Source organism: Hippocampus zosterae, chromosome 4 (assembly GCF_025434085.1).
Source record: "Hippocampus zosterae strain Florida chromosome 4, ASM2543408v3, whole genome shotgun sequence".
Lineage (NCBI taxonomy): Eukaryota > Metazoa > Chordata > Actinopteri > Syngnathiformes > Syngnathidae > Hippocampus > Hippocampus zosterae.
This window is the reverse complement of record NC_067454.1, coordinates 7177649-7198239: the sequence shown is the minus strand read 5'-3', so window position 1 is coordinate 7198239 and position 20591 is coordinate 7177649. Positions and strand designations below refer to the sequence as shown.

Genomic DNA, 20591 nt, shown 5'->3' with positions numbered 1-20591 from the left:
CTCGATTTGCCTTGCAATGGGCTGATGACCACTCCTTGGTGTACACCGTATTTTTTCCCAGCTCCAGCTCACCCAGGATCTTAATGAGGCCGAGCGCTCTAGAAAACGGATGGATTCCTGGTGAGACATTTTGCAGATGTTTTAACAGAGTAAGTCAGCAAAAGGAATGCACTTTGTGTCGCACGACACAGTTGAAAGCACGATGACAGAGCAGTCCGGTTTGAGGATTACACACATTCCAAAGCCTTTGGCTCGGCAGCGTGCTTTTGAAAGCAGTCTCTGATAAGTTTGGGCCGTTCTGCCTTGTGATGTCGTGCCTCGAAGTGAGCTGCGACGAACTGGAGCACCTCCGTTTGGGAGTAAACAATAATAGGAAATAATATTTGATCACGCTACACATGACAGAGACTTTTGTGGCAGCCGCAGCGCTTCAAAAATGTGCGATGGCTTTAATTGACACAGGCCGCTTCATCTTCAAACCCAGCGTCGACGACGGCAGCGTCGTAATGACATGAATAAAACATGACGATCAAAGCCCCACTGCGATCCGTTTGATGGAAGAAGATGACGACGAGCGCCATCTACCCCTCCACGCCGCCAATTAGCCGACCGATCGCTTTTTATGCTCGGACAAGCGGGACTGCCGTTCAGACAGGCGGGACCGCCGCTCAGACACACCCAAGGGACGACGACTGCCAGTGAAAGCGGGTCCGCTTCTGAGAAAGCATTGATGTGTAACGTGAAGGAGGAAAACATGTGTCGTTACGAGAGTCATATTTGGAGAGTAAAATGGAGTGCAATGTTTCTCTACAACAAGCAAAGGCGCTGTTGATTTGGCCACTGCAGCAAAGTGGAGACTGTGGAGTAAAATATAGTGGCATCCAGTGCTGAGGCACGGCATGTTTTATTTTGTCATTTTTAGTTGTACATCCAAAAGAATGAGGGAGGTGCATCAAAGTGGAGATTGTGGAGTATGATAGATACTGCAGTGTCAGGAACTAAGGCACAGCAACAGGCTAAGAAAAGATTAAGAAAACCTTTATTAGTCTCGCAATGGAGAAATTCCAGATTCACAGCAGCAAAGTTAGGAAAGGAAGAAGTAGAACAACAAAAAAATAGGAGCTGCTGGAAAGGCAGCCACTCTCGCGGCGCCATTTTGAAGTTAAAATAACAAAAATAACACAAGACAACACATAGGACAGAGACAGTCGTGCAATCTTCACCACATTTCTGCATACACTTTGTTGTCTGAAGCAGTTATAGATGAAAGAGGAGAGGATCAAAGTGTCCTTTCACCAGTGGATCAGAGACATCATGCTGAAAATGTGCACACGTCTGCTACAAGCAAAGTTTTGAAAGCAAACACGAAGCTGTAGCGTCCATTGACGAAAAGAGATTAGTTCACTTCTCCTGTCCCACATAATCCGCTTCAAACTCCAAGCCGCGACTCCCAGCTCCAAATCCGCATCGGCACTCCGCGCCAACGCTCCTTTCTTCTCATCGTCGGCTCCTCAAGACCTCCATCCATCCAGCCGCAGACCGTTCAACAGCACCGATCTCTCCGCTGAACAAAGCGGGGCTGTGAAAAATGCTGCCCATTACAGGCGCAAGACACAAGCGCCCCGGGACTGTCCAGCAACGACAGTCAAATGGCGCCGACATTCCTCCAGTCAAAAACAGTGCTGGTATACCCATGCTGCCGAGAAGGCGCAACCACCAAGCACAGAGTCTCCTCCTTGATGAATGTCGTGGCCAAAAAATGCTGAAAAAGGTCCACATCAAGTCCACACGACGTAACAACAAACACAAAGTGACAAAAGAAACACAAGAACAACAAAAAAAAGCAAGGCTCATGAGAGCACTTGCTGACGGCTGCCTACTCGGGCGCCATCTTGACTAAGCTAGCATTAGGATGTGTACTTGATTTAGCCATGTGTAGTTGTATATTACAATGGTCCTATTCCTATAATTGTATACACGAGAAAAATGAGGGTCGGTAGAGCAAGAGCAAAGACTAAGAATACAATACTGCAGTGTTCGGACCAAAGGTATATCCACAAGATGAACGAAAGTTAGCATGTGTATTTATTTTTGTAATTCCGTGTTGCATATTCTGAATCAAAATCAGATTGTGAAGTTTTGTCAGTCTAACACACTTTTTTTGTGCGGTGTATATCGCAATCAGACAAGTCATCTGTTTAAAGGGACACGTAAACACGCATTTAGCGGGAATGTGGCATGAAAGGGGCTTATGTTTGCTATTGTATGTGTCATTGTTCGCACATCATCTGTGTTTTCACTCCTCATTCACGCATACTGGGCCAACATACTGAAGACATCTGCGGAGCAGAGGCGCTGCCAAGAGACAGAGACAGACGACATCAATCACACGCAGCATTCCTGAAGTTGTTCAGAGGCGGCAAAATGGGAGAAGAAGAAGGCCAACTTGAGTTCATTGTCAGTATTTGGCCTTGGCCACTGCTGCTGGTATGCTTCATAAATAAAGTGAGCGTCACCAAGGTTTTTCATTGATGTGCATTGATTTGTTCACCGGCATATTATAGGATTTCTGTATATCCTCAAATGAAGCTGAGGAGCTAAGGGCAACCAGAAACAGGTGATTTGCAATAATGCAATACAGGGCGAGCTAACATTTGCATGAGTGTTTATTTTTGTAATTTCTATCTGCACATACTCACAATTTTATTCAAGAAAAGACCAAGGTCTGCCAGAAAGCAGGTCATCACAGCCACTTGGAGACTGTGGAGTGTAATACTGCAACATCCAGAGCTAAGGCACAGCAACAAGGTAATCTTGCTACACACATCACTAGATTTTATAAAGATTATGCAATTTTATTCAGGAGGAGGCTGAGGGCAGTGAGAAACAAGGGCATTACATACAGTAAAATGGAGACTAAGAAGTATTATATTGTAAGAGCCAAAATGCAGCAACTGGGTTCGCCACGACATAGTAATGTTATAACGAAGCTTTAATTGTATGTATTCACAAAGAGACTGAGGGCAGTGATAAAGTGGAGCACTGCAGTCAATTGGAGAATGTGGTGTTGTCCAGCATTCGGAGATAATACATAGCTGAACTAACACAGTAAGCTAACATTAAAATGTTACACTGTGGACTATTAAACTGCAACAACAACAAAAATAAGTCAGTGTGATATAGATACTTTATTTTCGTAATTTCTAGTAATGTATTCTCAGAATTTACAATAACACTGCAATTCCTTGAAGAAGAGACCGACTGCATGAAGTCACCAGAGCATGTTCCCATTATCATGTTTGCTAGCATTAGCATGTTGACGTGGTGGTGCAAAGTGTATCTTTAATGGTTTGAATAATAGTTTTTTGCAAGAGATTTTCCTTATCAAAACAGGCTCTTTCCTCCACGGATTGGTGAAACAAAACATCTGGTTCATGTCTGTAACAGCTCCAAGCATTAGTTCTTCCTCCCGTTAATATTCCACACAGTAGGAGAAGACATATTACCCAGCTCACCAAGCAGGGAGCGTCTTTAACAGGGTAATAGCATCAGTTACGTTACATGTTAACAGCAAGGGGGCACATGACACCCGTTGAGGCGGCGTCAGGAGGCTTTGCTCGGGGGTGTGGCATTTTCAAGACATCAGGAGTAGCCGATTTCATGCGGCGATCCCATTAAAAAAAATGGTGCATGACAGTCATGGTAAAAGAAGATCCAAAGAAGGCAGTATACTTGGTTTGCAACACGTTAGCATGAGGGCATCCCGTTAGCGCTTGCAGTATTTTACTCCATAGTCTCCAGTTTCGTGGTGCCCTCAATCTCTTTTTGAATAATTTTTTTGGGGTGATCGTGGTGATTTCCACAAGCCCACATGGGATAAATAACGACAGAAAGGAGGTTCAAACAGATATCAGGAGCCCCCTGCTGGGGCTTTATCGCGACACCAATGCTGGACTCTCCAGTGAATGCTAGCCAGATCCACTAAATATGGACTTTGACTCCAATATGTCTTCAAAAGGGACTAAAAGGGCTCATTATGTGGGCTGGGCTCTTTCAAGACTATTAGAAAGAGAGACGTTAGTCACGGCTGCTTATCTCGCAACCTTATGAGCGGGCGGATTAAAGGATCAAAGGTTCCCTTCGCTTTTAATTTTATAGAAAATGTAAGATCCCTTTATTTTCCATCTCTTGGATGTGCCTCAGACTACGATGGAGGCCTGAAGCCGCTCGCGTCCAAAAATTGTAAGATTCATTTTGATCCAAGTGGTTATGAAGTGTGACTGTCAAGACCTTGAAGTCAAGCTCCCCAGATAGCTTAAAAAATTACTAAAAGAATATCCAGGGCAAGATAAAATTTTTTTAAAATGCTTTCAAAGAGCTCAATCATAGGGATGAGGGAAAGGGAAGTTTTTAACCTGGACTTAAAAGCATTCACACCGAGGGCCGACTTCACCACTGATGGCAGCTTATCCATTTGTATGCGGCATAATCGCAAAATGCTGCTTCACCATGTTTTATTTAAAGTCTTGCCTTCATGAGTGGCTCACCTGCACTTCGCGTTCGCTTTTTGTTCAAATCTGGGATCAAAAAGATGAAAGCTCCCAGCAGAGGGTGGTGGTTCACTTTTATGGGACAAACTAATTTCAGCTAGACTCGAAAAAAAGGCTTTTTTAAACGTCTGTAACTCTTTTTATCCTAGGATATTTTGTCAAAAGCAATTCACAGCAGTGTTAATAAAACACCTGGTGGAAGTCTTTGCCTCCTTAAGTGCACCAAAGCCTGAAGGTTTGTCAGTTTTGCATGCTAAATAAAACATGTATGTGTTTGATTGCCAGCACAGATGCAGCAAAATTCCTCTTGTCTGCTGCTCGCCCACTTCCCGATTCAAATGTTTGTTTTGATGTCGCTCTTTAACGAGCGCTGTCTGGAAAACGTGCGAAAAACGCTGACGGTCGCGAGAAAACGACGACAACGCTTCCCCGTCGCGGGGACGCTATTTGGATTGTTGAGTGTCAACAATCAAAGTGCTCCTCCAGCAAGTCTTTTTGCTCCCTTCAAGCAATTTTTTTTCATGAGACTTTTGCAAATACTGTCATGTTTTTCTGTCGGATGCTGCATTCAATAGTCAGCAAGTGCAACATGAATGCTGGACTAAAACTGTCCAGCACAGTGGTATTCAAAATACAAATCTCAGAGGACCACAAATATTTATATATTTTCTTCAATGAGTAAAAAAGTTAATTCACAGAAGTCCAATAATACTGTTAATATTTAAAACTAAATGTATTTTTGACTCAAACCAACTAAAATAATTTCATTTTGACAAAAATTAAAAATAAACGGTCAAACAAAAAACCCTTTTCAAGATAAACGGTGTTGAAAGGGCGGCACGGTGTCTGACTGGATAGCACGTCCGCCTCATAGTGGAGAGATGTGTTTGTATAGTCTTTGTATAGTCTTGTATAGTTTGTATAGTCTCCCTGTGCATGTGTGGCTTTTCTCCAGGTATTCCGGTTTCTTCCCACATTTCAAAAACATGCCTGGCAGGTTAATGGAAAACTTGAAATTGCCCCTAGGTGTGATTGTGAGCGTGAACGTTTGTTTGTCTATGTGTGCTCTGTGATGAGCGGGCAACGAGTTCGGGGTGTACCCCGCCTACTGCCCGAAGACAGCTGAGATAAACTCCAGCACACCCCACGATCCTTGTGAAGATCGATGCATTGTGGTGCTATGGATACGCCCTTCTGCCACCCTGTAGCAATTATCGCCGTCCAACATGCATACTCGATCTATGTCTACTTCATTGCAGGTGTATCTAATATTGTGTCGATCAGACAAAGAATCGTGTTAGCACCATCAAAACTGTGAATGTTCCACATGGATGACTGAGTGTATGACGGCGGGTGTTGACAGCTTGGTGATCTCTGGTGGTGGGGGGCAGAGGGGGGCGCGCCACTTTACAGTTTGACTGGTTCAGTGGAGCGAGAGTTGGATCCGTCACAGACTGCGCAGCCCCACTCGGAGCTGAGGGTTTTGTTCGCCCCTCTATAAGAAGCAGAGCACTCTTCATTTCGACACCCCCCCCCCCTTTTTTTCCTCCCTGACAAGCCAGTAGACTGTGGAGGCCTGTCAACATTAGGGGTGGTGCACATCTGCTAACAGTGCGCACAATACATGTAAAACCGTATACTGTACGACAAGAATTCAGACTATCCACCACCCCCACATTGCTCAAGGATTGAATGAAGGAGGTAAAAAAATGTTACATAAAAGTGCAAGAAAAACAGATGGATTTAAAAACAAGAATAATTATTCATTCATTCATCTTCCGAGCCGCTTGATCCTCACGAGGGTCGCGGGGGGTGCTGGAGCCTATCCCAGCTGTCTACGGGCAGTAGGCGGGGGACACCCTGAATCGGTTGCCAGCCAATCGCAGGGCACACAGAAACGAACAACCATCCGTGCTCACACTCACACCTAGGGACAATTTAGAGCATCCAATCAGCCTGTCATGCATGTTTTTGGAATGTGGGAGGAAACCGGAGCACCCGGAGAAAACCCACGCAGGCCCGGGGAGAACATGCAAACTCCACACAGGGAGGCCGGAGCTGGAATCGAACCCGGTACCTCTGCACTGTGAAGCCGACGTGCTAACCACTGGACTACCGGGCCGCCCCCAAGAATAATTAATCATAATTAATTTCAGTTTTACAAGAAAAAGCCATAATTTCACAAAAAAACGTGTAACTTTTTGAGAAAATAGGGTAATCTTTAAAAGCATGTCACGACATTAGGTGAAAAAAAGTAAAAAAGAACAAAAGAAAAATATTGTGTTATTAAAAGACAAAAAAAGATCAAGAAAAAAAGCCCTTCCAAGACCACCATATAATAATGAAAAAAATGTCACAAATTAATTAATTGTTTCATCCATCAGAGCGTTGCGGGGAGCAAGCTAAAAAGTCCGCAATGGATGAAAAGCATTTGCCAATTGCCAAAACAAAGTAGAAGAAGAAATTGTAGAAGAAGTAGCAGTCATGGCCACTAATGTGTGACAAATCGCAAGTCTAGCATGTGGTTTCCACCCTGGCAAGGATTTACTACAAAGTATTTATAGTACCAAAAGGCACAATAACCGACCCATATTCTTCCAGTGGCCACAATGAGACGTGGGATTCAAGTAAGCCGTTTAGGATAAAAAGAAAAAAAGGTTCGTATTCAGAAGAAGAAATTTTGAATCCAACCAGAACTTGTTTGCTCCTGTCAACACGAATCGAGCACAAGGGCTTTGAGCGCCAGTCCGAGCTCTAATTTACGTGCATACAAGTCACATCTGAATATAAATCGCAGGACCATCCAAGCAATTGATGAAAAGTGTGATTTATATTCTGGAAATTAAATAATTTTGAAATAATTATTTGTGATACTGCAAGAAAATGTCATGTTGAAGGAAAAATTCCAAATTTATGATATAACTAAAAAAATATTTTTAAAAAGTTATATTTTTCCTGAGCTAGTCCTGTAATAATATCGCAATGTGTCAAGAAAACAAAATGAGAGGCATACGCCTGGTTGTCATGGTTAGGCATCCTTATTTAGGTTTGTCTGCATGTGTGTGCACTCTCTCATTCAATCACTCTTATGTATATTTCACTTTTATCATGTAGTAGATATACGACATCATGCTCTACTTTTTGTAATGTATTATTCCGTTTCTGGAGACTCAATTATCACTGAGGGTTCCTTATAAGGAGGCGGGTGTCATGTCATACACAACAGGGAGATGCTGTGTGTGTGTGTGTGAGCAATACAAGAAAGGTGTGTGTGCGTTAAGACCAAGGATTTCTGACGATCACAGCCTCGATTCTCCTCCCGAGCATCTGAAGACAGATGGGGGTCTTGGGGACGGGGGTGCGTTCAAAGCGGGCGAGCGAGCGCAGTGTCGACGGTGCGTCAGATCCTTTCACGTTTGAAAAGTTGATTCGAGAGCAGAAGAAAGCCTTAGTGAAAAAAGTAAGGGGTCCAAACCCGCTGTCTGTTTAAAAAAAAATAAAAATAAATCACCCACTTCAGCAAGCTTGGAGCTAGGAGCAGACCCCCGCTGCTATGTTCCTTCAAAGAAACAATCTCAATCTTTAGCAATGATTTTTTTATATATCTATTTTTTAAATCTCTGAATACTCAATAAATCTTCCTTTTTTCAAAATCTGTGAATCGTTTTTTTGGCTCCTTTCTTGCATCCTTGTCAATCTGATATACACTGAAAACAAATCGGTCTTCGATAGATACCAATGGCTATGCAATCGTAAATGTTGAACAGGTTTAACATTTGCGTCTTGCGATTGGTTGGCAATTAGTTCAGGGTGCACCCCGCCTACTGCCCGAAGACAGCTGCCTAGCAGGCACGCGTCCCGTGTGAGGATAAGCAGATTAGAAAACGGATGGATGGATGGACGGATGGGCGGATGGACATTTACGATTGTCGGCCTCATCTGTTTTCTGAGCATATAGGGTGGGGGAAAAAGACTCTGAACACACCCCACACCATAGGATAATCGCTCAAAGTAATCTTTGGAGACAATTGGACCTTTGAAAAAGGGTCGAATCAATCTCAAAATGCCCTGATTATCAGTTAGCGCACGACACTATAGTTCGATTACCGGTAATTTTGTGGCTTCACATTTGTCATATTATTTTTGTCTTCCTCACTTTACAACAGAACTTATTCGTCATGTTACAACTTCATTCTGCTAACTTCTTTCGACAACTAAACAAAACATTCTGCTGTGAGCCCGCAAGCACTAACATCTTCCCTGCTGGTCAAAATAAAAGGAGCCAGGATTCTGAAATTCCAATACGGGAGGAAACGGGACATATACGCGACGGGATGACGATAATTGTCTGGTTTGGGCCGAGCAATGCCCGGCCGGCGAGTAAAGCTCAATTACCAGCAGCCATTATTGTACTGTGCCTGTGGCGTGGAGGAATGGCATTACAAAAGGTGTGCCTGGACAAAAGCGAGCAGCGGAGGTGGGAGCCCCCCCCGTCACGCTGCTTTTTGCCATCAGCCCTGACAGATGGCGTAGGCCCCGTCTGAGGCCACAGCAATGAGTGTCTTCAAAGGGCTTGTGTAATGTGATGCTGCATCAGAGCCACATAAACACACACACAACAATATAAAATGTAAAAAAAAAAAGAAAACATCAGGTAGGCTTGCTTGTTTGGCTTCTTGTCCTTTGAAGGAATCAAGTGATGAATGTTCCTTTTATCCCTACTGAAAAACCAACACATTTGTGCTTAAAGCTCTGCCCACCACAATGGCTTGTTTTATGATTCATCTTCCTTTTTTTTAAAAACTCATTTTATTCTGTGTGCCTGACTCTCAGTTTTCTTTTTCGGTATTTGTATGCACAAGTGTTATTGTTCGAGTTTGGCATTGATATAATAAATATGATAATGATTTTTATGATTCTCACCATCTCTTTGCCTCTCGTTCAGGATTTGTTTTTTCCTCACTTTGTGGCTACTTCATTTAAAAAATAACTTGTCTTTATATATTCTTTAAAATAAAAAAATATATACGGTATATTCCTCAGTATATTTTATTTACTGATATATAAAATCCTATGTGGTTTTCTATGATTTCCGAACTAACGAGTCAATTAAAAACAACAACAATAACAATAGCATCAATTAGCTTTTTCAGCAAATTCAATCTGAACCAACAGTAATTTGGCTTTGCCATGTTGTAGAGTTCGGAAAGGGCTTTCTGGGAAAAAATGCTTGCGCATTGGGAGTCTGTGATTAAGGGCTGTATAAATAAACATGCCTTGACTACAATGGATAGCTAAAGTTGCACATCTATCACTGGGGTGGACAGATATTCAGAAGTTGTTTTCTTTGAAATGCATGAGTCTTGACGTGAAAGTTGCACATCAATCACTGCAGTACACAGCGACTCTAAAGCATTTTCTTTCCACATGCTGAGTTTTGAAGGCGAGGTTGAGCATCAGTCACAACTGTAGACAGCTAATCAAAAGTTTTATCCCATCCATGCGAGTCTTGATTTGACAGTGTTTGCGATGAGACACTAATTGATGCACAACTGATGTACAAATTAAACAGTTGTCCATTGTTTAAAAAAAAGGAAAGCAAATAAAAGAAAAAAACGTTAACATCTTCTTTTTCATGAATGTGGTAATTCATTTTACATGTTCAAAACAGTGAATCTTGTCCGGGCCGGACCTCGGCAGCGCTTAAAACCTCTTGACCTTAGAATTGCCCCCATGGTGATTTAAATTGTGGTTTCCCAATAAGAACGGCGAAAGGTTGGAGGTGAGTTCTTTATGTGTGTGAGGGTCAATCGCCTGGTGTGCAGATGTAAGTTGTCGACTGTACGTTTTTCATTCTCATTCGGCCGTGTTGCTCTGTGTGCAGTAGGATTTGGTCTTATGGGCTTGAGTTAGTGTTTAATGTAAGGAATTACAGTTGATGGCAGAAGTTAGGTTTTGTGATTAAAGGTTAGGGTTTAGTTTATGCTGTTGTGGTTTGGGACAAAGGTTGGAGCTACACGACATCAGGACGGAGCCTACCTCAACTTTTGAAGCTCCGAGGGCACGCGTAGTTGATGGAAAACACAAGAAGTAGGTTTTGTAGCGTCATTCCGCTCCCTGGTGGCGAGAAAATAAGTAACCTCCACGCGCCATTACCTCCGCCTCGCCACTAAGTGGCGACCGAGGATGCACTTCCGCAGAGCTTCCTGTCTGCTTTGAGACAGACCAAAGCCCCCCCTAGCGACGGTACTGCCTGAACAAAATACAAACAATGGGAAAGAAACACAAGAAACACAAGTCAGACAAACACGCATATGAAGGTATTTGATCAATGTATATATTTAACTCTTCGCAACTCAAGGGACTATTTTTCTTCGTCGTTTTCGTTTCAATACTTGCTGGTCAGGCGCGAAGGAACGGTCATATATTTCACCGAGGACTTAGCTTCGATGCTAATATCATAACCTCAACTAACAACCACATATGTGTGATTATCCTAAACTGAATGTTGAAAATATGATTTTTAGATCAAAACTTCCCGGTGTGTATGTTATTGTTCCTTTTACGGTAATTACACGTTTGTAGCTGTCACTGCCCAGAATGTTGTCACGACCTGATAACTGAGCGTCAGCATGTCGATGGGTTTTGCCGTTAGTTTGCCAGCTAGCTACTTAGCGTGTCTCTCTGGGCTTTTGCCGTTGTCTGTCCAGCGTTTGTCTGGCTGTGGTTGTCGTCGCCTAGTAACCGTCCCGTTTCTATTTTATGATATAACAATGTATGTTGCTGAAGTGAAGGCTGCCCATGAGCGTACAGAGGTCTATCTTAAGTCAGGTGAGTTAAGTCTACGTGAGTCGTGAGCTGTTAAACAGTCCAGTCAGACGTATAATTAGGATCGTTTATTATTGTCAAGCTCACTTATGACGTAGTATAGCCGACATGGCGCATTTTATTTAACATTAACATTAAGAGCAAACTTGCTTCTACTTTTCGGCCTACTCAAGTGACACTTCATTTAAAAACGCAAAATGCGTCTTTTAAAAATCGCCTGCCTCTGCTGCATACGTCGACATTTTATCACGTTATTTCATTTCACTTTATTAGGGCTTATTTTTACATTTGTTCACAAAAGGAATGTTGCCCCACGAGAAATCAAGACATTTTCAATGGAGTTCATCCAAGTTCATCCTGATTAAAACAAATATATAATACAAGTTTTGAAGCTTCTATGCTGCTGGAGGCTGTAAATTTCCCCAGTGTGGGACAAATAAAGGATATCTTATCTATCTGGAGGAATACACCTAAACCTGAAAGAAGAAAGTTCACCAAAGCTTTTTTTCCAATAATGTCATTTGTAGAAGAAAAAAAACATTGTTTCATTTGAAGGCCATATCATCCAGCACTTGCCTCTCGGCGATTGTTGTTTGTGCAGAATACGCAGAGAGACCGCTCAAGCTGGTTTTAAAGGTGTCTGGCAATGAGGTTACCACGGGGAGCTCCAGCCGGGACACTTTTTACGATGACCAGTCGCCGGACTGTGATAAGGCCAAAGACAAGAAGAAGAAGAAAAAGAAGGACAAAGAGAGGAACTGTGGCACACCTGAAAGCGACAAAGGGAAGAAGAAGGTAATGAAGCATCTGTTTTATTGGTGATTTTTTTTTAACTGGGGTTTAATTGAGGTTATGATGGTAGGTGATCAAAAAGAAGAAAGGCCACGATGGGGATGGAGAAGACGAACGGGAAAACTGCAGGACTCCCATCCGATCAGAGCTGGATAAACTGGAAGGTACCTTAAAACAAGCATCAGTCTTTACAGTTCATTATGTTGTTATTATTTATTTTATTTTGTTCATGACATCTTCAGCAGAGAAAGAACAAACACCCCTACAAGAAGCGGCGAACCAGCTCATCAGACAGCTTCAGAGGTATGCCACCATTTAGTTGACACGGCCTGATGGTTATTGCTCACAACTACAGCAGTATCTTAACCTTCGGGTGCCCAAAATTGGCAGTTTTTCACCTGTTGTGTTGTTGCCTGGTCATTTATTTTGCTTTGTGCAGCCATATGCAAGCATTGCATTAACTATCTTTTGCTGCAGTGAAATTTTGTGCTACTTGTGTGACTCTATTACTTGATAGCGGCACCGCTTACCTTTAAGATTCTGTAGACATAGTACGTCAAATAACTAAAGTATCAAATGTATCAATGTTTAAGTTTGAAAATCAATCCTAGTGGTATGAGCGGTATAGACAACTCAAACCTTATCGATCCCCCACGAGCCGTAGTAATGGCGTTCTCATCACAGCATTTTGGTGTTCTTTTTGTTGTACTGTATGGAATGGATTAATGGCGTTTTAATTCATTCCGTGGGGAATATAGAGTGATCTTCGTCACAAAACGAGTTAAGGCAAAGTAACCACTATTCTAACGTATGTATTAATTATGTCATGTGATTTTTGTCATGGACAGGAAAGACCCGAGTGCGTTTTTCACCTTCCCCGTGACAGACCTGATCGCTCCGGGCTACTCGGCCGTCATCAAGCAGCCCATGGACTTCAGCACCATGAAAGACAAAGTCATGAAACAAGACTACACTTCCTTGGACGAGCTCAAGGTAGGAGTGTTTGTTAAGTATGCGCAACAAGTTCATGGGAATATTTAAAATAATGGACCCTTTTACATGATGGTAAAATGATAGACTCTACATTTATTTAGGTTATTGTGCCCCCTGGTGTTACATTTGAGAGTTGCATTTAGTGGCAGGACGTGGTTCATGTTGATTAACTCAAAAATGGTGTTCATCAGCGATGGATGTGTGGACAATAAAGGCTGTTGAACATTGGTCGACTCGTCAAGTCTATCTAAACTAGGAAGAAAACCTTCAAGGAGCAGTTACACTGACTACGACACGGATTTCGGCTCTCACGGGTGCTTTTTGGAACGTAACACCCGCGATAAACGAGGGTTCCCTATAACACACTAAAACGACAGCTTTACAAATATTTTTCATTTTATTTTTTCAAATTTATTAAAAATTGCATGTTGAAGACCCATTTTTAAAAAAATATTCCTGTCATGTTTTTTTTTTTCCTTCAACATTAAAAAGGTAACAAAATTCAGGACAGTTAAAGTTCAGGACAGCAAGGTCCTGTAATCATTTTTCAACATTCTCAAATTTCCTACTTTTACCACAATTCTTCATTTTTTTCATGGAAATAAAACCCATAAAAATGATCGATCAGGGGGAAATTTGAATAATTTCACTCATCCTTCCACAATACTCTACCAATTCAAAACCATTCCAGTTTCAAAATTTTCACGAAATTCAGGACATCTTGGATAGCATTTTTCACAACCCCCAAATTACCACCTGACAACATTCCAAAAGAAAAGTAGACATATTTCTTTACCTTCTCCTTTAACCTTTTTCAACTGGTTCAAACCTCCTTAGCTCATACAGCTCATCTTGGGAAATACTTTTCTGACCTCCAATATTTTTAGTGTAGAAACACTTTCCATGACAACATTTCCAAATGAATAAATAAATTGTAAAAATGTGCCTCAGTTATTTAGACAAAGCTTTTTTTTCAGTCTCATGTTTAAAATAAATACATACTGTAACTTAAATGAATTGCACAGGATTTTAGTTCAGCTTTGCAATTTATACCAAAATTGCATTCTCCAGTTTTCAATGTTGTCATTGACTTCAATGTTGCAGATTGACTTCAGGACAATGTGCGAAAACGCCATGGCGTACAACAAGCCCGAAACCATCTACCACAAAGCCGGTCGGAAGCTGCTGCACTCAGGCATGAAAATCCTCAGCAAGGTACACAAATGAGATCCACCACACTGGGGCAGCAGAACGCTTTCCACGCTTTACGCCATTCCTCCACCTACAGGAGCGTCTGGAGAGCCTGAACCAGAGCATTGAGTTCATGTCCGGTCTGGAGCCATCTGACAAGGCCACCCGGAAGTGCCAGGCTCAAGGGCTGACCTGTCTGGTGACCAAAAGAGAAGCCAGCACCGAGGGCAGCGAGCGCTCGCAGACCCCCGGCACGCCCAGGTTCCCTTCAACCTCTTCCGACCACTTTTCTCTGACCTTTTATCTTACAACACTCATTATCTGCCGGAATGTTATTTTTTTATGAGCTCCGATTCCCCCTTTAAACGCTTGTTGTGCGAAGCCGCAGACAGAGAACGCCAGGAATGTCTTTTCAGCGTGTCCTGTCTCGTTCTGTGACGTCTTTGTGTGCGTCTTTGTCGTTCTGCTGACTACCAAAAACACATGTGACGCCAAGTATCAAACCGGCAGGTGTGCAGAAACGTCTTTCCCACCACGTTACACTGAATTCTTAAGTCACTTACAACCGCTGCAGGAATGGGAATTACAGGTGCACACTTCAGAAGTGGAATGATGTCTATAGCCAAATGCCAACATACTGTTAGTTTGTTCACAGCAAGAATGCTAGCAACCTGCCGACACCCGTGTCATCTAATCCAGGTTGCTCCCATACAAATTGTTGGAATATTGGTTGCCATTCAACCGTAGAAATAGAATACAATATGGGTGGGGACAAGCACACTCGACGTTCGCAAGCTAGCATTCTGCTTGTAAATGGTCATGTTATTTATATGTTAAGTGTTTTGCAACCACAAAAGAAGTCCTAATGATTCATATTGTACTCTGAGCAGACTGAAAAGTAGCACAGCAAACCAAAGCCTCTTTTGTCGCCTTTCATTTACGGGCAGACCAGACAAGGACGCCAAGGAAGAAGAGGCTGAGAAAGAGCTTGAGGAAATCCGCAAGGTCATCGAGGAATCTGGGGGGAAACTGTCCAACCGTGTGCTGCAGTGCGACGTGAGCAAACATGTCTGACACAATGCAATGAATGCCTTGATCGAAGTCTGTCTCCATTTTTTTTTATTTCTCCCACAGTTGGAGTTTAGCAGGCAGAGGCAGTCTGATGGCTCCACAACTCTGGCTTTTGTCAACCCGGCTGATCCGTCAGTAGGAGGTAAACTCATTAAAAACAACTGCCGTGATACTATGGCATTTCTTGATCAAGACACCTAAGACAAGCATCCACTCAAACTCCTTTGCTGTCGCGCATAAGATGCTAAAAACCAATAGAGGGCATATTTGCAAGACATCTTGGATGTTTAAATCCCATTCCAGAGCTCACATACAAAAAAGTAGCAAAAGAGGAATATTGCCACAACTTTACATTCTGAATCGGATATTTAGCTGTGTCAGCAACAGGCTCTGCTGCAATGTAAAGAAAAAAAAAGTTCAACAATAATTGCTTTCAACACACCCGCATGGGAGAAGGGACTGTCAGGTGCTTAAAATAAAATAAAGAAACCACCCCTTCTTCCCTCCATTTCCAGCAATCGTGTACACACAAAACAGCAAAAGCGTCGCATCGGAGCCAAAACAAATCATTGAGAATTTCTCTGCCTTTAACTTCGAACCCCTTTCATGTGATCGCTTCCTCAGAGGCGGGTTACTGCAGCGTCAAGCTCGGCATGATGTCCACCCGCTTGCAAAGCGGCGTCAACTGCCTCCAGGGCTTCCGTGAGGACAAGAGGAACCGCATCACCCCAGGTACCCCCCCCCCCAAAAAAACTATACTCTTAAATTCTCTACTGACGCTGACACAAAACCACCTTGTTCGCTTCTCAGTATCCTACATGAGCTACGGGCCGTTCACATCATACGCGCCCGCCTACGACTCCAGCTTCTCCAATGTAAGTAAGGATGACTCGGACCTCATCTACAGCCTCTACGGGGACGAGTCCAGCCTGCAGGGCTCAGACAGGTCAGTTTGTGCTTCCGTAGCAGAAACATTTGAGTCGAGTACCGTGACATGAACCTTCTTGATAATAAATGAGCACAAAGTGTTTGTGTGACCGAGCAATATATGTATGACTTAACTGACTATCGTATAACTTGCTTCACACAAGAAATGACTTGACTCGACTTGCTCGATTTGGACCGCGCCAACTAGGGCCTTGCATGAATCTTGAAAGTTTAGACTCGTCGACCTACTGATGACTTGCACATACGTGACTTACTCCCATCTTTATTCAATAGCTATTATAATAACTAATAAATGAGATCAACACGTGTGGTCAGCAGCTTGTCGGAGTTCCTGTCCAAGTCAGATGAGTATGTGTACAAAATGGCCGACAACCTTCTGGACGCCATGACTAATGGCGAGCATTCGAAAAAGCTGAAGGAGACCCAACCAGTAAGCCTCTTCCCCAGTTTCTTTTAAACACGATGTCGTATTTAGCTTATCACAACAGGATTGATTGTGCTTGCGTGTTCCCGGCAGGTGGAGGAGCCTTCCCAAGAGGAAAAAGCTGACGCAGAGGTGAGTCAAGTGTGTTTTTGGATTCAGAGGGTCCACGCGCCTGTTCGCCACCGCTTACATTCCAGTGCAAAATATCAGTGAAAGTGGAGAGTGAAAATTAAAAAAAAGAAGAGCCTCACCCGCATGTCATGCTTGGAAGTCAAAGCGCATGTTCTACTGAGCAGCTGTGTCAACATGGCGGACGCTCACTGTGATCCAAATGGAAACATCTTCAAAACACAGCCAGCCGAGACCCCGGAGGGGAATTTTGTGTTTTCATTTGCCGCCTGCTGACTGGCCACTGACAGCGCGCACACACTTAGTCTGTATTGTTTGCCATTCTTGGCTTCCCTCCAGTTAACTCTCATCCTCTCAGCTTGCCAGTGACAGCTTATTCCACGTATACATTTCTGCAAGCAGGGTTGCCTGTGAAATCTCTTCAAAAGGGGGCTGCCGTCGTCAGGTTAATAGCCAGTCATCAAATTTTGCTGCCATGCCGAACAAACTCAAATATTGATACCTCAGTGTCGCACATCAGTCTACTATATGTGGTTTAAATTTGGCGACGATCAAACAAATTTTCTCTAAATTCCTTATTTAAGGACCCCCAAAATATGTCCAAAATGGCCCCTTTCTTGACTAAAATGGCTAACTCCTTTGCATAGCGGGAGTGGTACATGTTTGCATGCATTGAAGAATAGAAAAGAATAATTACAATTTGGCGTCACCCCACCCGTTTGACTCGTATAAAGTTCAAATCTTGTATATTCACAATGTTATCTTTGAATAGCATTTGCATTGGGATGGATACTCAAATAGGGAAATATTTGATAGCTGCAGCCCTACCTTGAGCAATGGCTACAAATAATCGAAATGGCCACTTCAAACTGAAACGGCGGACTTGCAGGGCCTGATGACAAGTCGTCAAAGCTCACGAGAAAGGTCTGAAGAAGTCATGTCTGAAAAAGCACATGGAGTTTCATTTTATACCGTTTTATGGGCCGTTATTAGAGGCCCTTTAAAAAACAAATGGTAGCGATTTTATTCAATTGCTACCGAAACACGAGTATTAGCCAGATGGACGATACTAGTGTATGAAACCAATGAGTTTTTGTCATCACATGTGGGCAAAGCCTGGTGGCAATGATTTATGACTAGACATAAAAAAAAAGGCATTCAGACTGTCCTTACTGGCAGAAATGTTAAACAACTCTGCTAACATGGCTGCCTCCGACTAAAATGGCAGACTACGTGCGAGTGTATCATCAGTACCTTTCCTCAACGTTTCCTCAGTTGTCTCACATGGATTGCTTATTTTTCCTACCTTAGCCACTCCGACCTGACGCTTCGGGCTGCAATAAAACGGAGCCTCTTGCTGCTGAGGAGCTCTCTGGAGGTATACACACACACACACACACACACACACACACACAAAAAAAACCTTCAACACAAGAGACATGAATCAAAGAGAACCAGATGTCCTTCATTGAGGATCAATAACATTGATTGTGTTCATTTGTGTTGTCGTGGCAGCAGACGTGCAGCGGAAACTGGACGAGACCACGCGGCTCCTGCGGGAACTGCACGAGGCGCAGAGGGAACGTCTGAGTGCCAAACAGCCGCCCAACATGATTTGCCTGCATGCGCCCAGCGCTAAGGAGCTGGAGCTGGGTAAAAAAAAAAAATCTGATTAATAATCTTTGCATATTATTGTAGCGCATTTTCTGGACTACAAGCCAGAACCTTTTCCACACGGTATGAGCCCTGCAGCTTCAACTCTTTAGAAATGAATTTTAAATATACACAGTGTCCCCCAAAACTTGACATCATTTTGAAGGCCGATCATTTTGCCAAATCTTCACAATAAACTTCAAATTATCAGCACTTTCAGTGAGCTAGACTTTTCAAGGTGTTTGCTTTTAAAATGACGTCAAATTTTTGTGCTCCCCTTGTATTTCCACACACACGAAAATGGACGAACAAAAAGGTCTGACTGTACAATTTTTTTTCAAACCATAAAATGTCACGGTTTTGTCTGTCTGCAGCCGAGAAGGTGATGGGCAACCTGGCCAAGTTGACGGGCCGAGTGGCCCCGCGTGACATCAGCAGCATTTGGGCCATCAGGAAGGCCATGGGCATCGTGATCCCTCCCGAGCACCTCATCGACCTCACCACGGGTGAAGACCTTCGTCTTGCACAAGCTTTTATGGTCAAACGGCATAACAAATATCACAAAAACCTTCATGTGCTAGAGAACAAACATTTTTGAAAGTGGCATCAAAATACACATTTAAGCGATACATAAATCCACATATACTTTAAAATTTGCTGTTGACCGGCGCAACCAGCATTGTTTTGAACCTCACGTAATGTCTGTGTTCGTTTCAGTGCACGGGATGGCTGAACCCATGGACACCACGCCAAGCAGTCAGGACGTACTGCCCATCACAGCCGTTGAGTAACTTAAACATTTTTTTTGTACAAAAAAAAAAATCCTCATTGTGTCACATTCAATAAACTTATTTTTAATTCACAACCTTCAGACCCTTTGTGAATAATTTATTTAGAACATTTTGTTCATAAGCAAGAAAAGGTCAACTATATAACAGTGTTAATCATAATATCCACACACTTACAGACACGATAGTTGGTGGAATAAGGCCACGAGATGAATGCTCCAGAATCGCTCCTTTAGAGGAGAAATGCCTCACACGTAAGCAAGAAGCAGGCATGACGACAACACACCGGACATGAGATCATGCTTGTTGACGACGCAGCTATAAAGATTGTCCCATTAAAAATACACAAAACACGACCTGCCGAACTACAACACGTGTGTCTTGCTCATTACACAGTAACAAAGCCGACAAAATGATCCACAAACAGAATCCGTTGTTTTATCGGACACAAAAAGTCTACTTAAAAACGGTTAAGTACATGAGATTTTCTTTCATGGTCATTAAGTACAAAAGTTACAGGCCGTTTTTCCCGATCTCGTCCTCCAAAGGCCATAAGACAATTTAACAAGTGCATGTATCCTGTAAATGTGTGGAATTTTGGTGGTCCACAATATGAGTCCCCCAAATCAGCCCCACAACATAAGTTTGACACGAATTTTGGGTGGGCATTACAAAAAAAAATTTTTTAAAAATCGCACGGACGTTTCAAAGACCTTTTCCCAGAATTGAACGACAACTCAGTTGCCTCATCATCGTGTCAGCAAATGATAAAATCCAGCATGGATGTTTATCACAAAAGGTTGTACCAAAATCCACGAAGAACCTATGCTCGGAAACACACAGGTGGTCAGGCGTTTGTTTGTACTGACCCCACCCCAATTTCCAGTTAATTTGAAATATAACCCATCTTGAGCTCATCCGGCGCAGTTTGACACAATTTCCTGTATTTTCAGCACCACCATCGGCCCACAGCTGTATTACAGTCACTCCTTGTGCTGCGGGAGGAGGGGCCGCGCAAACACTTGCTTCGCGCGTCCGAGCAAGTGTTGCATTTTTTTGCAGCGTCACCTCCCGATCTCAGCTGAGGCCCATTCCTTGCTGCTTGCTTGTGTCCGTACACACAAAGAAGGTCTTGAGCTCGCCTTTGCCTTTCACGCTGATGAAGCCGCGGCACTCGCATGAGTAGCCCAGCCTGTGAAGCACGTCCGACGTCTCCGCCGTCAC

General features: G+C 43.0%; 2 protein-coding genes and 2 long non-coding RNA genes across 11 annotated transcripts in view; 2 read left to right on the top strand and 2 right to left on the bottom strand.

The window, feature by feature from the left end:
- The window catches only part of LOC127600085 (uncharacterized), a 20389-nt gene extending 9656 nt beyond the window's left edge, over positions 1 to 10733 (bottom strand). Inside the window, exon 1 of the long non-coding RNA XR_007962264.1 lies at positions 10590 to 10733. This is a non-coding gene — a long non-coding RNA (uncharacterized LOC127600085). The remainder of the gene's footprint in view (positions 1 to 10589) is intronic.
- LOC127600079 (uncharacterized) overlaps positions 1 to 20591 on the top strand; it is a 183639-nt gene that overhangs the window by 79592 nt on the left and 83456 nt on the right. The gene's annotated exons all lie outside the window — the stretch shown is intronic.
- brd7 (bromodomain containing 7) lies at positions 10730 to 19738 on the top strand. 4 transcript variants are annotated; one of them, XM_052064341.1, is made up of 18 exons: positions 10730 to 10870; positions 11980 to 12173; positions 12241 to 12334; positions 12413 to 12473; positions 13019 to 13163; positions 14268 to 14378; positions 14452 to 14615; positions 15302 to 15410; positions 15489 to 15567; positions 16050 to 16157; positions 16236 to 16371; positions 16689 to 16803; positions 16891 to 16929; positions 18238 to 18304; positions 18442 to 18579; positions 18954 to 19085; positions 19297 to 19361; positions 19547 to 19738. In XM_052064341.1, exons 1-18 carry the CDS (start codon positions 10822 to 10824, stop codon positions 19553 to 19555), a joined length of 1815 nt encoding a protein of 604 aa, XP_051920301.1. In that variant the 5' UTR covers positions 10730 to 10821; the 3' UTR covers positions 19556 to 19738. The 4 variants fall into 4 exon arrangements, with proteins under 4 accessions (XP_051920301.1, XP_051920304.1, XP_051920302.1 ...); XM_052064344.1 differs by lacking the exon at positions 19547 to 19738 and having other exon boundaries at positions 16692 to 16803; positions 18445 to 18579; positions 19297 to 19444; XM_052064342.1 differs by lacking the exon at positions 19547 to 19738 and having other exon boundaries at positions 16692 to 16803; positions 19297 to 19444.
- adcy7 (adenylate cyclase 7) overlaps positions 19453 to 20591 on the bottom strand; it is a 41858-nt gene continuing 40719 nt past the window's right edge. For all 5 annotated transcript variants that reach the window (XM_052064282.1, XM_052064287.1, XM_052064285.1 and 2 more), the window contains one exon: positions 19453 to 20591. In XM_052064282.1, coding sequence (XP_051920242.1) covers positions 20445 to 20591 — 147 coding nt within the window. In that variant the 3' untranslated portion in view covers positions 19453 to 20444.